General features: G+C 48.0%; 1 protein-coding gene across 1 annotated transcript; it reads left to right on the top strand.

Moving 5' to 3' along the window:
• Positions 1-2,882: 2,882 nt before the first annotated feature.
• On the top strand, positions 2,883-13,115 carry LOC125532806. The gene is made up of 5 exons (XM_048696710.1): positions 2,883-3,079; positions 9,237-9,726; positions 10,706-10,781; positions 11,195-11,269; positions 12,828-13,115. The coding sequence occupies exons 1-5, from the start codon at positions 2,883-2,885 to the stop codon at positions 12,920-12,922; spliced, it is 933 nt and encodes a 310-aa protein (XP_048552667.1). The 3' UTR covers positions 12,923-13,115.
• The last annotated feature ends 329 nt before the right edge of the window (positions 13,116-13,444 follow it).

The raw sequence follows: 13,444 nt of genomic DNA, 5'->3' as shown, positions 1-13,444 counted from the left end.
CCGATCGCCCCCAACTGGGCACCACTACTGATTGTCAGGGAAAGACACATAGTAACGGCGTGAGTCCTCGTCGAACTCCCACTTGAGCTCAAGCGCGTCATCTGGAACAGAGTCATCAGGCCCTGCATCTGGTTTGGAAGTAATCTGTGAGCCACAGGGACTCAGCAATCTCGCACCCGGACTCTGCCGAGAAGAGACCATCACGGTAACTCACACAGTTGATTCATTTTTAATTAAGTTAAGTTTCAAGTTATCTACAACCGGACATTAACAAATTCCCATCTGCCCATAACCGCGGGCACGGCTTTCGAAAGTTCAAATCCCTGCAGGGGAGTCCCAACTTAGCCCATGACAAGCTCTCACGGTCAACGAAGGAATAGACCTTCTCCCGAGATATTCCGATCAGACTCGGTATCCCGGTTCTACAAGACACTTCGACAAGTTAAAACAAATCCAGCAACACCGCCCGAATGTGCCGACAAATCCCGATAGGAGCTGCACATATCTCGTTCTCAGGGCACACTCAGATTGTCTTAGGTACGGGTAGGCCAGCCCAGAGTTGCCCCTGGTGGGCACCGGCAGCTGACAGGTGGACCAACACTCAGAGGAGCACTGGCCCGGGGGGGTTTAAAATAAGATGACCCTCGGGCTCCGAAAACCCAAGGGAAAAAGAGGCTAGGTGGAAAATGGTAAAACCAAGGTTGGGCACTGCTGGAAAAGCTTTAATCAAGGCGAACTATCAAGGGGTTCCCATTATCACCCAACCACGTAAGGAACGCAAAATCCGGGAACATAACACGGATATGACGGAAACTAGGGCGGCAAGAGTGGAACAAAACACTAGGCGAGAGTTCGAGCCTTCCATCCTTTACCCCGTATATAGATGCATTAAGATAACAAGATAATATAATGATATCCCAACAAGTAAAATAATGTTCCAACAAGGAACGATCTCCAATCTTCACCTGCAACTAGCAACGCTATAAGAGGGGCTGAGCAGAGCGGTAACATAGCCAATCAACGGTTTGCTAGGACATGGTGGGTTAGAGGTTTGATATGGCAATTTAGGAGGCATGATAAGCAAGTGGTAGGCATCGTAGCATAGGCATAGCGAAAGAGCAAGCATCTAGCAAAGCAAAGATAGTAGTGATTTTGAGGGTATGATCATCTTGCCTGTAAAGTTGTCAGAGTTGACTGGATCCTCGAAAGCAAACTCAACGGGCACCTCGTTAGCGAACTCGTATCCCGGATCTACCCAACAAGACAAAACAAGCAAACGGAACACAATCAACCACGTGCAAACTCAAACAACATGATGCAAACATGGTATGCTATGCGGGATGCGACATGTGATGCATATGCAAGATTTGACAAGGAATGAATGAACCTGGACTCAACATGGAAATCCAAGTGTGCTACTGGAAAGGTGGGATGATTTCACTTGAAAACGATATAAAGAACGCCAGAATCGGAGTCACGGTTTGGAAATGGCAAGCAATTCAAATATGGCACCGGTCTGCGATATACAGTAAGTAGCCGTCTAAATGCTACAAGATGAACATGCTACAACACTCAAACATGGCAAAAAAATACATGACAGGGATCCATTCATGATGCTTAACAAAAGATGAACACTAAGCTACGGCCAATTCATCCATTAACAGGTTTAAACAAGCATGGCAAAAATGCATTTGGTAAACAGATTTCAGACTTAGTGAAATTAACACTTGTCTAGAATCTCAGATCAGGTAGCACACTTTGGAGCATGAAAACTATATACTACAGGACCTGAACATGGAAAAGTAAAGCATCGCATGGAGCTACTCAAAGAGCTTAACAAAAGTCCCTTAGTGACCTTGAGCCAAAAGGGATCAGAAAATACATTTGCAAGCATGTGAACATGGCAAAAACATAATCAGATCACAGACTTTGTGAAAAATTGGAGCATGCAAATCAGATATCAAGTAGGCATGTTTACGAGCTCGATGCACTCACTACAGAGCAAGTCATGACAATATAAGCATACACCCATCAAGAATACACATTATACAAGCTAGAAATGGCAAGAACAATAACATAGCATGCACGGATCAACCACAACATCCTCGGCAAAATCGCTAACAAGTAGACAATCTGCCCAGATTCACGAAATGACAAAAGTAGAGCTCGATTGACTCAAGCTAGGGTGCTCCATAATTGCAAACAAAGACATGGATGGATAGAGCACTACAAGATTAACAAAACATCCTTACTGATCATCCTCAAAAGAGGCACGGATCACTAGGAAACAACATGAACATATGGCATATTGAGATAAACAGATCAAGGCCTTAGTGGAATTGCTAAGTCCCTGAAATCAGCATTAACGAATGCACCACTTTGCAAGCTTGTGCTAGTCACCACACACATCACAAAAATACATGGGTTGCACCTCTGGAAAGATGGCAAAGCATATAACAAAACATATGTGGAGCTCAGGGGCATATCATCCACACATTAATCATGGCAAAAAATGACAAATATCTATTTGGAGCAGCAGATCTGACAATTATCTCAAATAGCATTCTTCCAACAACATTTCGGGCATCAAGATGAACTCAAATGAAAATGATGCAATGAGTTGAAATGATGTACTCTCTGAGACGAACATTTTGATATGCTACACGCGCAAAACGGAGCTACGGATGCAAAGTTACGATGCGATGAACATGGGCATTTGAAACATGGAAAACTCGGGGACTTAGTGAAAATATAGACCTCCAGATCTAGGGTTCATCCGGCGCGCGAATCGAGGCGGGCCGGATCCTCGCCGGAGTTAGCGCCGGAGAGCGAGGAGAGACGGCGGCGGGGCTCGAGGTCACCGGATCCAGTTGGAGGCGGCGATGGGCGCCGGTCGCCGGAAGAAGGCAGGCGAGGCGGAGTGGCGAGGGCGGGGGCCGGTGGCGAGCGGGGCAGCACGGTGGAGTCCCGGCGAGGCGCTGGTCGCCGGCGGGCGGCACGGGGGGGCGAGGGGCGCGACGGGGCCGGCGAGTCGGCGGCGAGAGGCGCGCAGCCAGCTGCGGCGGCGGACGGGTGCAAGGCACCTCGGGCGGCGGCGGGCGGCGATTCGGGCCCCGCGGGCTGGATCTGGGCCGCACGTGCCTGCGGCGGCGGAGGAGAGAGGAGATCCCGTGGGAGGCGACGTGGCGCGCGGGGGTTGGAGGAGAGCAGCAGCGGGGCGACGTGGCGCGAGGCGATTCGCCTGAGTGAGGTGGCGGCGTGGACAGGTCCGACGCGGTTGCACGTGTCCGGCGGCGCGAGGAGGAAGACGCTAGGGTTTCGGGGAAGGGGAAATAGGAATTTCGGAGGGGGTGTATTTATAGGCATAGAGGGAGCTAGGAGAGTCCAAATGAGGTGCGGTTTTCGGCCACGCGATCGTGATCGAACGCTCTAGATGATGGAGAGGGTTTTGGTGGGTTTTGGGCCAAATTGGAAGGGTGTTGGGCTGCATCACACGCGAGGCCTTTTCGGTCCCTCGGTTAACCGTTGGAGCACCAAACGAAGTCCAAATGGTACGAAACTTGACAGGCGGTCTACCGGTAGTAAACCAAGGCCTCTTGGCAAGCCTCGGTCCAATCCGGAAATGTTTAGTCACCAAACACGAGAAGAGGGTAGAAATGACCAACGGAGGAGAACGGAGCGCCGGAATGCAAAACGGACAACGAGGAAAATTCTCGGATGCATGAGACGAACACGTATGCAAATGAAATGCACATGATGACATGATATGCAATGCATGACACGCAAGCAATGACATGGCAACAACAGCGAATAACAGGAAGACACGTGGCACATCGGTCACGGGGCGTTACATTAGAGATCCATCAGTGACCCCACTTTGTCCCAGTTGCCTCGCTTTATGTTCAATGACTCGATCAACGTGATCGTCGTCCAGGCCCCGACACCGCACATCACCCCCCTAGTTGTACGACTCTGCAGAGTTACCATCGAGTGTCGAGGGTGGAACCTCTTACATCACTCCTGATGAGATCTCTGTAGTGTAGCTATTCGGTCGAGGTCATCGAGGGTGATTTCCTCCTTAACCACTCCCGTTACGGCTCTGTCATGCAACCCCTCAATTGTGAACCTCGAGGGTGGATCCTCTTACGCTCACCTTGATTATAACATCGAGTGGAATTCACCGGGGGTGATTCCTCGGGTTTCCCCTTTGGTGTTAGACACACAGTTACTATGGTTACTATGACTTTACACTGAACCATGTTACTAAAGACGGGTCAGCCCTGAGGGGTACCCGTGCGAGCTTAATAGCGAGTGATGTGAAGTTGGGTTGACCTGGAAGGTGCCCATGAGATACTTACGAGGCGTGGCCGGGCATTCTTAGCCCTTGCTGCAAGTACTAGAGACGGGGCGACGGGGTCACATCTTTCGTGAGTCTCTGCTTGTTACCGCGTGTTACTAATCCACTACGATTTGGATATTTGATTCGAGGGGCCTCTGCCGAAGCTTAATAAACGGCATGCGATTGAGCGGCGCGCGCCGGGTTGTACTTGTAAGCTCCTGCCTTTTTAAGGAGGTAGCTAGGTCTGCTCACTGGCTGCCCATGCAACGTGCAGGAGTTCCCAGGGCGATGGCCCAAGACCCCTGGGGGCATAGGTTTAGTTCGGCGTGCTTGACCTCTTTATTAAGCCTAGGTCGGGTTGCGGCGTATTGTTTGGCCGAGGCCGGGCATGACCCAGGAAAGTGTGTCCGGCCGGAGTAAATCGAGTGTGGTGGGTAGGTTGGTGCACCCCTAGAGAGAAGAAAACATCTATCGATAGCCCGTCCTACGGTAACAGACACTTGGAGTTGTATCCCGATTGATACAACTAGAACTGGCCACTTGAGATGAGAAATGGATAGTATGGCTCTAGGATTGCTTTCTCGCAAGGAGTCGAGAAAGGATCTCTGGCCGAGGTTGATAACACTACTACTACTTTACATTATGTTGATATGTACTCTTCTAAATGCTGCAAGATGCTTGAAGATGCTTGAAGATGCTAGTCTTCAATAGGCTAGGCTTTCCCCTTCTCTTCTGTCATTCTGCATTTTAGTCCACAGATACAACCCTTATCCTTTGATACAGATGCATACTTAGTTTAGGTCTGATGTAAGTCTTGCGAGTACTTTGGATGAGTACTCCCAGTTGTTTTGCTACCTCTTTTCCCCCATACCAGATTGTTGCGACCAGTTGACGGATCCTAGGAGCCAGACGACACCACTGATGATTACTACTATCCCGAGGGTGCCTACTACAATGTGACAGCCGTTGACGACTTCGAGTAGTTAGGAGGCTCCCAGGAAGGATGCCTTGCCTTTTCGATCGTAGATGTTTTTGTGCTAGCCTTCTTAAGGCAAACTTGTTTAACTTATGTCTGTTCTCAGATATTGATGCTTCCGTTGACTCTTGTGTATTCGAGCTTATGTAATCGAACCCTCGAGGCCCCTGGCTTGTAATATAAAGCTTGTATTATTTTAATTTGTGTATAGAGTTGAGTTGTGATATCTTCCCGTGAGTCCTTGATCTTGATCGTACACATTTGCGTGTATCATTAGTGCACGATTGAGTCGGGGGCGCCACAAGTTGGTATCAGAGCCGACTGCCTGTAGGATCCCCCTTTCCAACTCCTTGGCCGAAGTTGATTCTAGTCGCTGAAAAACCTGACTTACTAACATGGATGTGGGTCTTACGGGACCACGTCGCCATTGGATGGTATTAGGATCTTCTACCCCTCATCTATACTCTGGGACTCTGATCTCTCTCCTATTCGGGTTTTTTTGAAATCTATCTCCTATTCGGGTTAAATGACTTGCTAACTCTAACTCTAACTCTAGGTTCTCGTAAATACTTTCTCTCGGAGAGCCCCTCGGCCCGAACGATCGCTTGCTTTACCAGAAGATTCCAAAGACACTCGATGATGTTCTTTCGAGACTATGTGCCATCACTTTTACAATTCCCTGCCACCGATGTATCCTTATGAATAACTACCTACATTTGTCGTTCATACATTCATCCTAAGTTGATCTTGTTATTACAAGATACACCAAAATTCTCCCTATTGTTCCGAGACTACTTTGTGCCTACTGCCTTGCAGTTCTTTGCCACCTGAATACCCCTACGGATAATTTCTCGCACTTATCGAGTATTCTCTCATTCCCAGATGATTCATGTATTTCACAAAAGTCTTCGAAATACCATTCGGTCTTCCAAAAATCCTGAGGAGCCTATTGCTCCTGAAATTCTTGCTTGCTTGCGTTATGGTTAATGCCATAAATCTCGTAATCTTATCGGCACTCCTTTGTCTTTATCATTTTGAGTCTGTTGATTCAATATGGTGAATGCTCGCAATCCTCAACCAGATCCTAGAATTCACCCTTCCGGCTCAAACGTCATTTTAAGCATGAGTTGGATCTTGACTGATCAAATTGCCATCGATTGTACCCGTAAGCCTACTCAACCTATCCATTCTCAATCAGAGCGTTGGCTTCTGATCCCCTTATTTGGAAATGATAGTTCCTTTGCATTTGAGCTTTGAATTAGTCAGTTATATCTTTAATCTGATGCCCTTTCATTCCTTCTCCCTCTGATAGAGTACCGATACTCGCTACAACTCTGTTGTAGACCATAAGGCCCCTTGTTGGATTATTATCCGGCAGTGTCATTCATATTCAATAACCTCGTGAGCCATTCCATGGATACATAATGCTTTTGGTAAATTGTATCCTCTGCTTTCTCAAGCTTTCTCTACTACCGAGCTTGTGTTATTTATTCTTGAAATATATGATATATGTTCCTAAGATGCCCCGATGGGTTGAACCTATGCCTTCCCTAATCTGTGTGAACTCGAAAGTTATGCGGGTTATACTCTACTGGCTTTTCGTCAGATAAAATTTCAATACTACAGCTTCATCAAGAGCGAGAAGTAAAATGAAAGGTTTTGCATTGTAGAAGTGGGAGTCGACCTTATCATGAAAGCTTCTTGCAAGGATATTTAATCATTTGAATAATTCTTCCGGTATCGTAAATTGGATCCCTTGCAGTTATGGTCCCAACCATATTTCCTCCTTGATCCCATTTACTGGGTAAGTTAAAATTACTTATCCTCTGTGAATCATTTCCCCCGTCCAACCTCTACTCCGATTTACCTTCTGGCATTACACCTAGTACTTGATACTGGGAAGCTTTATACCCCATCACATCATTCCTAGCCTGATCGGCTATATTTTTATCGTGTCAACTTTTAACTGTGCTATTGGTCCTTATGCCCGGAGCAACTTCTGACGATAAGCTAAGCTTACGTCGATCTTCCTCATCTTATCATTTCGCCTTGAACAGCAAGCTTAATTCCGAGTTTGTGTCGTACCCATGGTTCCAATAACCTTTCGCTTCATCATTCCTTTGACTGGATGTCATCGTCGATCAATTACATCTTCATGAAATCTCTCGCCAAATGTGTCGTGATCATCATCAACATTCTGAGCTTTTCCAGGATATCAATCGAATTCATGATGAGAAATACAATCCTTCCCCTCGATGATTTATGATATCATCGACAACATTCTTGCCTTCCCCAACACAAACTTGTTCATATAATTTTGGAAATACATCCTTTTTGGCCTGTCGATGGATTGTGGCTGAGCCCGTCGGCCACACCCTCATCTTCTCCCTGCTAAAATTGTATGACTTATTTTCTAAGTTGTTTCCGATGGATCCTTGGTGTATCCAAAGTCCGCTCTTTGCTTGAAACCATGTCAATGCTATCTCGAAGCAAGTCTGTGGTTAATCCGATCTCCAATAAGAACTTTTGAAGCACCATGCTAAATTTCCTTTATCAATTTTTCAAACATCGTTGTTTGGGTAATGTCATGAACTTCCTCTCCCCTAAGCTAAATGGTTTTCTACGTTATATCCTGTCATGGATATCATGCTCTGCTTGTCCTTGGAAAGGCTATACCCCTGAAATATGTGTTTAAACACATTTCCCATTCCATTGTTCTGCTTAATCTGATGATCAAATTTTCCTTTTCCATTGTTTTGTTTAACCTTTATTGTGATCTATATGATCTAAGCAGTAACATTCTTCTACTTATGTAAACACCACATTGTACCATCCTGTCTAGTGTAACCCTGTTACTATTGTTGATGACATTCCGGTAACCACTGATGGACGAGGACCTTGCCTATTGGTCCGCCTCGTTTCAACGAGCAGGAAAATGGTTCTCTTCGCCCCTCGCCTTGGTACCAATGATGCTGCCAACATAACTGACTGGTTATTATCTGACATGCCTTGCTATCATGACCGTGCAAGATGTCAACACCCTTCCTTCTTTTAACCCACATGGTGGGCCCATAACCCACAGTTCCACATGATTGAAACCTGACTCTCTTATACACCCCCAGTTGCCAAAGTTATCCCTTATGCTTGGCTTCGTATGTAATTCACGATGCTAATTTCCCTGCCATTTTTTCATTCCGGTATAATATGCAACATTTTTCTTCATTGCTCCGAACCCCTTTCACATTCTGTTTCAGGCAACAAACGATTCCCTATCAGCTTGAAATTTCTTATTGCACCTTCTTACCTTGCTCTCGGTGAATTTCTTGAATTCCAACTCGAGAGATGCCTCTTTGCCACGTTACTGGGATAGTCCCGAGGTAACTATCTTGTGTTGAGCTCCATCCTTCCCGAGTCTTTCCCCCTTACTCCACCACTTAAATCTTGGGATGAGATTTCTTGTAGTCGAGGAGATTTGTAACACCTGCAGTATCCTGCTACAGTAATCCCATGTTAATGGTGCCATGTCATCATGTTACTGTTGTTAATCTTCACTTGATCCAAATCAAAATTCAAATTCAAATCCAATCTAAAGTCAAAAAATCATATTTGCCAAACCTGAAAACTAAAATGTTCAAAGTCTGGCAAATAATCCCTATGTATTTGTCATGTTGGGACCAAACTCGTTTGGTTTCCCAAAATTTCCCCTGAAATTAATTTAGTGGAGCAGCATTTTCAGATAAACACATTTTTTAATTCTATTACAAATTTGAACGGTTCCTTTTGGCCTCAAACTTTTTGTGCAGCCTTATAGTGTGGACTAGGTTTTATGTGCAAAGTTTCATAGTTAACAAAAATTTATTTTGTAGCTAAAATAAATAGAAAACAGTAGCTCAAATAAATAAAATAAAAATTGAAAAATAGGAAGAAAAGAAAAGGGCCTAAACCTAATACTGATTGGGTCTTAGTGTCAGAGGAGGCCCAGTCCACCTGGGTTTTCCCCTTCCTCCCGCTACAGGAGGCACGGAGGGGAGTCGTGGCGTCCATCCGCCGGCGATGGCCGTGCGTGGCGGCCATCCACGCCCCCTGGCCTCCTACAAAGCTTTCCCCGCGGCCCCCTCGACCGAACCCTAGCTTCTCCTCCTCGCTCCGCTACCCTCCGCCACAAACATGTCCGCCGCCACCGTCGTCTTGCTGTCGCCATGGACACGGCCATCGAGCTCCCGGCGCTGGAGGAGTTGTCCGGAAGGACCATCACCGACGAATACGTCTACCCCGGACATCGATTTCGAGTGGGAGCCGTACATCACAAGGTCGCCGCCTTCTTCTTCCTCTGCAACCGTCGGACTCTGATTCTTCGATCTGCTCCGTCTGCTGCTACTATGCCTTCCACCGAGCCCCCTTGTGCTCCTCGGTGAGCTTCATTTCTTTTCCCTCTTCCCGCTATTTGAATTGCTGTTCGATGCGGCTGCTAACGATGCTCACCATCGCGACCGAAGCCACCGACTCTCACCCTCGCCTGCACCCTACCTAACATGTGTCGCGTCTTGGCCGGCCCGGGGCACTCTCTGGTCGTGGCCTCGCGTGCGCCTACACAGCCCCACGCCCGACCGTGCCTCATGCTCGCCTGGCTGAGACGTCTCGCGCGCGCCGCCGTGTGGCCTCGCCTCCCTTCCCTGCTGCTTGCGCTACCGCTGCTTCCCTGCGGCTCCCACCCGCCTGCTCCCGTGCTTGCTGCTGTTGTGCGGCTGCTGCTGCTGCCCAGCACCACCCCGCTCCCTGGACGCCCACTGCCGCATGTGTCCTCCGGCCCGCACGCGCCTGCGCTGCCTTGCCGCCGCCGCATCGCTTCCCCGCGCTCGCCCGTGCGCGTCGTGAGCGCCCGCGCACCCCTCCTCCCGTCTGCTATCGGCTGCCGGCCGCCCCGCCTCCGGCCACCCCTCCCCCAGGCGTGTCGGAGCCGTCCCCTGTGCTCCCCGTTCTCCCACGGGCCGCCCCTGCCCTACGCCCGCCTTCAACCGTCGTCATCGTGGCTCCGTCGTCACGCCGGCCCTCGCCCCGCACTTCCGCGCCTGCCCGCTGCAGTCTGCCACGGCCCACATCCCCTACTGATGGCCGCCGCGCTTCGCTCGCTCGCCAGCCTGAGCCCCGTGCGCGCCCACCCGAGACCTTGTTGCCGCTCCAGTCGACCGCGCCCAGGGCCTCCGCCATGGCCGTGCACGAGCAAGCCGTCCCTGGTGCCTGCTGAGACCGGCCTGGCTATTGGGGAATTAGCCCCCTATTAGTTTATTTCTTTTATTAGCTAAATTAGTTAGATGGCCCTATGACCAGTAGCCCCCACTGCTAATTAAACCCATTTAATTAAAGTCTAACTAAAGTCTAGTCACTGACAGGTGGACCCCGGTCAGCCCTTCGACCAGTCAAATGTGACTATTCAACTGCTGATGCAGCAGTTGACCAGGCCCACCAGTAAGTCTCTCAGTGGGTGTACTTCTGGATACACTTAGTAAATTCTGTTTTGTTTTGAATTGACAATATTTTCAGAATATCTTTAAACTGAAAAAATTAATATAAAATAAACCGTAGCTCGGATGAAAATGTTTTATATATGAAAGTTGCTCAGAAAAATCCAACGAATCCAATTACGTGGTCCGTTCATATGTCATGTACTCCTAGCATGATGAACATGGAACCGTCCCCTCTCTTTCATTTGTCCGGAAAAAGCCAAACGCCGGGAAAACCTCTCCAGATGTTTTCCCTCTCCGTCTGCAACGTGTAGTACTACGTTAGTTCACCCCTAACACCACGTATTACCATGTTATTCTTAGTGTTGTATCTGTTTGCTTATATTTACTGTTTCTTTTGCCTCTTCTCTCCGGTAGACCCCGAGACCGATGCTGCCCCTGTGACCGACTACATCTCCGACGTCACTTCTTCCTTTACAACAGAGTTTCCAGGCAAGCATACCCCCCCTTGAGCATTTTGATATCGCCCATTTCTTTCCCTCTCATGCTTGCATTAGAACTGCTACTTCTTTATGTATGATCCTACTCTGATGCATAGCCCGTTTTTGTTACCTCCTTTCGTACCTTACCTGCTTATCCTAAACTGCTTAGTATAGGTTGGTTAGAGATCCATCAGTGATCCCACCTTGTCCCAGTTACCTCACTTTATGTTCGATGACTCGATCAACATGATCGACGTCCAGGCCCCGACACCGCACATCACCCCCCTAGTTGTACGACTCTGCAGAGTTACCATCGAGTGCCGAGGGTGGAACCTCTTACATCACTCCTGATGAGATCTCTGTAGTGTAGCTATACGGTCGAGGTCATCGAGGGTGATTTCCTCCTTAACCACTTCCGTTACGGCTCTGTCGTGCAACCCCTCAAGTGTGAACCTCGAGGGTGGATCCTCTTACATTCACCTTGATGATAACATCGAGTGGAATTCATCGGGGGTGATTCCTCGGGTTTCCCCTTTGGTGTTAGACACACAGTTACTATGGTTACTATGACTTTACACTAAACCATGTTACTAAAGACGGGTCAGCCCTGAGGGGTACCCGCGCAAGCTTAATAGCGAGTGATGTGAAGTTGGATTGACCTGGAAGGTGACCGCTAGATAATTACGAGGCGTGGCCGGGCATTCTTAGCCCTTGCCGCAAGTACTCGAGACGGGGCGACGGGGTCACATCTTTTGTGAGTATCTGCTTGTTACCGCGCGTTACTAATCCACTAAGATTTGGATATTTCATCTGAGGGGCCTCTGCCAAAGCTTAATAGACGTCATGTGATTGAGCGGCGCGCGCCGGGTTGGACTGGTAAGCTCCTACCTTTTTAAGGAGGTAGCTACGTCTGCTCACCGGCCGCCCACGCAACATGCAGGAGTTCCCGGGGTGATGGCCCAAGACCCCTGGGGGCATAGGTTTAGTCCGGCATGCTTGACCTCTCTATTAAGCCTAGGTCAGGTTGCGGCGTATTGTTTGGCCGAGGCCGGGCATGACCCAAGAAAGTTTGTCCGGCCGGAGTTAATCGAGTGTGGTGTGTAAGTTGGTGCACCCCTGTAGGGAAGAAAACATCTATCGATAGACCGTCCTATGGTAACGGACAATTGGAGTTCTATCCCGATCGATACAACTAGAACTGGATACTTGAGATGAGAAATGGATATGAGAAATTGATAGTATGGCTTTGGGATTGCTTTCTCGCAGGGACTCGAGAAAGGATCTCTGGCCGAAGTTGATAACACTACTACTACTTTACATTATGTTGATCTGTACTCTTCTAAATGCTGCAAGATACTTGAAGATGCTTGAAGATGCTAGTCTTCGATAGGCTAGGCTTTCCCCTTCTCTTCTGGCATTCTGCAGTTTAGTCCACAGATACATCCCTTATCATTTGATACAGATGCATACTTAGTTTAGATCTGATGTAAGTCTTGCGAGTACTTTGGATGAGTACTCACGGTTGCTTTGCTACCTCTTTTTCCCCCATACCCGATTGTTGCGACCAGTTGACGGATCCCAGGATCCAGACGAAACCATTGATGATTACTACTACCCCGAGGGTGCCTACTACAACGTGACGCCCGCTGATGACTTGGAGTAGTTAGGAGGCTCCCAGGCAAGAGGCCTTGCCTTTTCGATCATAAATGTTTTTGTGCTAGCCTTCTTAAGGCAAACTTGTTTAACTTATGTCTGTTCTTAGATATTGATGCTTCCGTTGACTCTTGTGTATTCGAGCTTATGTATTCGAGCCCTCGAGCCCCCTGGCTTGTAATATAAAGCTTGTATTATTTTAATTTGTGTCTAGAGTTGTGTTGTGATATCTTCTCGTGAGTCCTTGATCTAGATCGTACACATTTGCTTTATGATTAGTGTACGATTGAGTCAGGGGCGCCACCGTACTGCCCTTCCTTGGACAAGCATCCCACTTATGATTAACCATCTTCCAAGCATCCGCAAGTACAAAAGAAGTATTAAGGTAAACCTAACCATAGCATGAAACATATGGATCCAGATCAGCCCCTTACGAAGCAACTCATAAACTAGGGTTTAAGCTTATGTCACTCTAGCAACCCATCATCTACTTATTACTTCCCAATGCCTTCCACTAGGCCCAAACAGTGGT

Source organism: Triticum urartu, chromosome 1, assembly GCF_003073215.2.
Source record: "Triticum urartu cultivar G1812 chromosome 1, Tu2.1, whole genome shotgun sequence".
In the NCBI taxonomy this organism is placed as follows: Eukaryota; Viridiplantae; Streptophyta; class Magnoliopsida; order Poales; family Poaceae; genus Triticum; species Triticum urartu.
The sequence above is the reverse complement of the archived record's forward strand: the minus strand, read 5'-3'. Positions and strand labels throughout refer to the sequence as shown.

Bases quoted from the DNA above. Each gene is read 5' to 3' on its own strand.
- LOC125532806 (XM_048696710.1), top strand. From the start codon at position 2,883: ATGGGCGCCGGTCGCCGGAAGAAGGCAGGCGAGGCGGAGTGGCGAGGG. The intron at 3,080-9,236 runs GCACCTCGGGCG...ATTGAAAAATAG, and splicing joins CGGCGGCGGACGGGTGCAAG to GAAGAAAAGAAAAGGGCCTA. The intron at 11,270-12,827 runs GCAAGCATACCC...TGTTGCGACCAG, and splicing joins CTTTACAACAGAGTTTCCAG to TTGACGGATCCCAGGATCCA.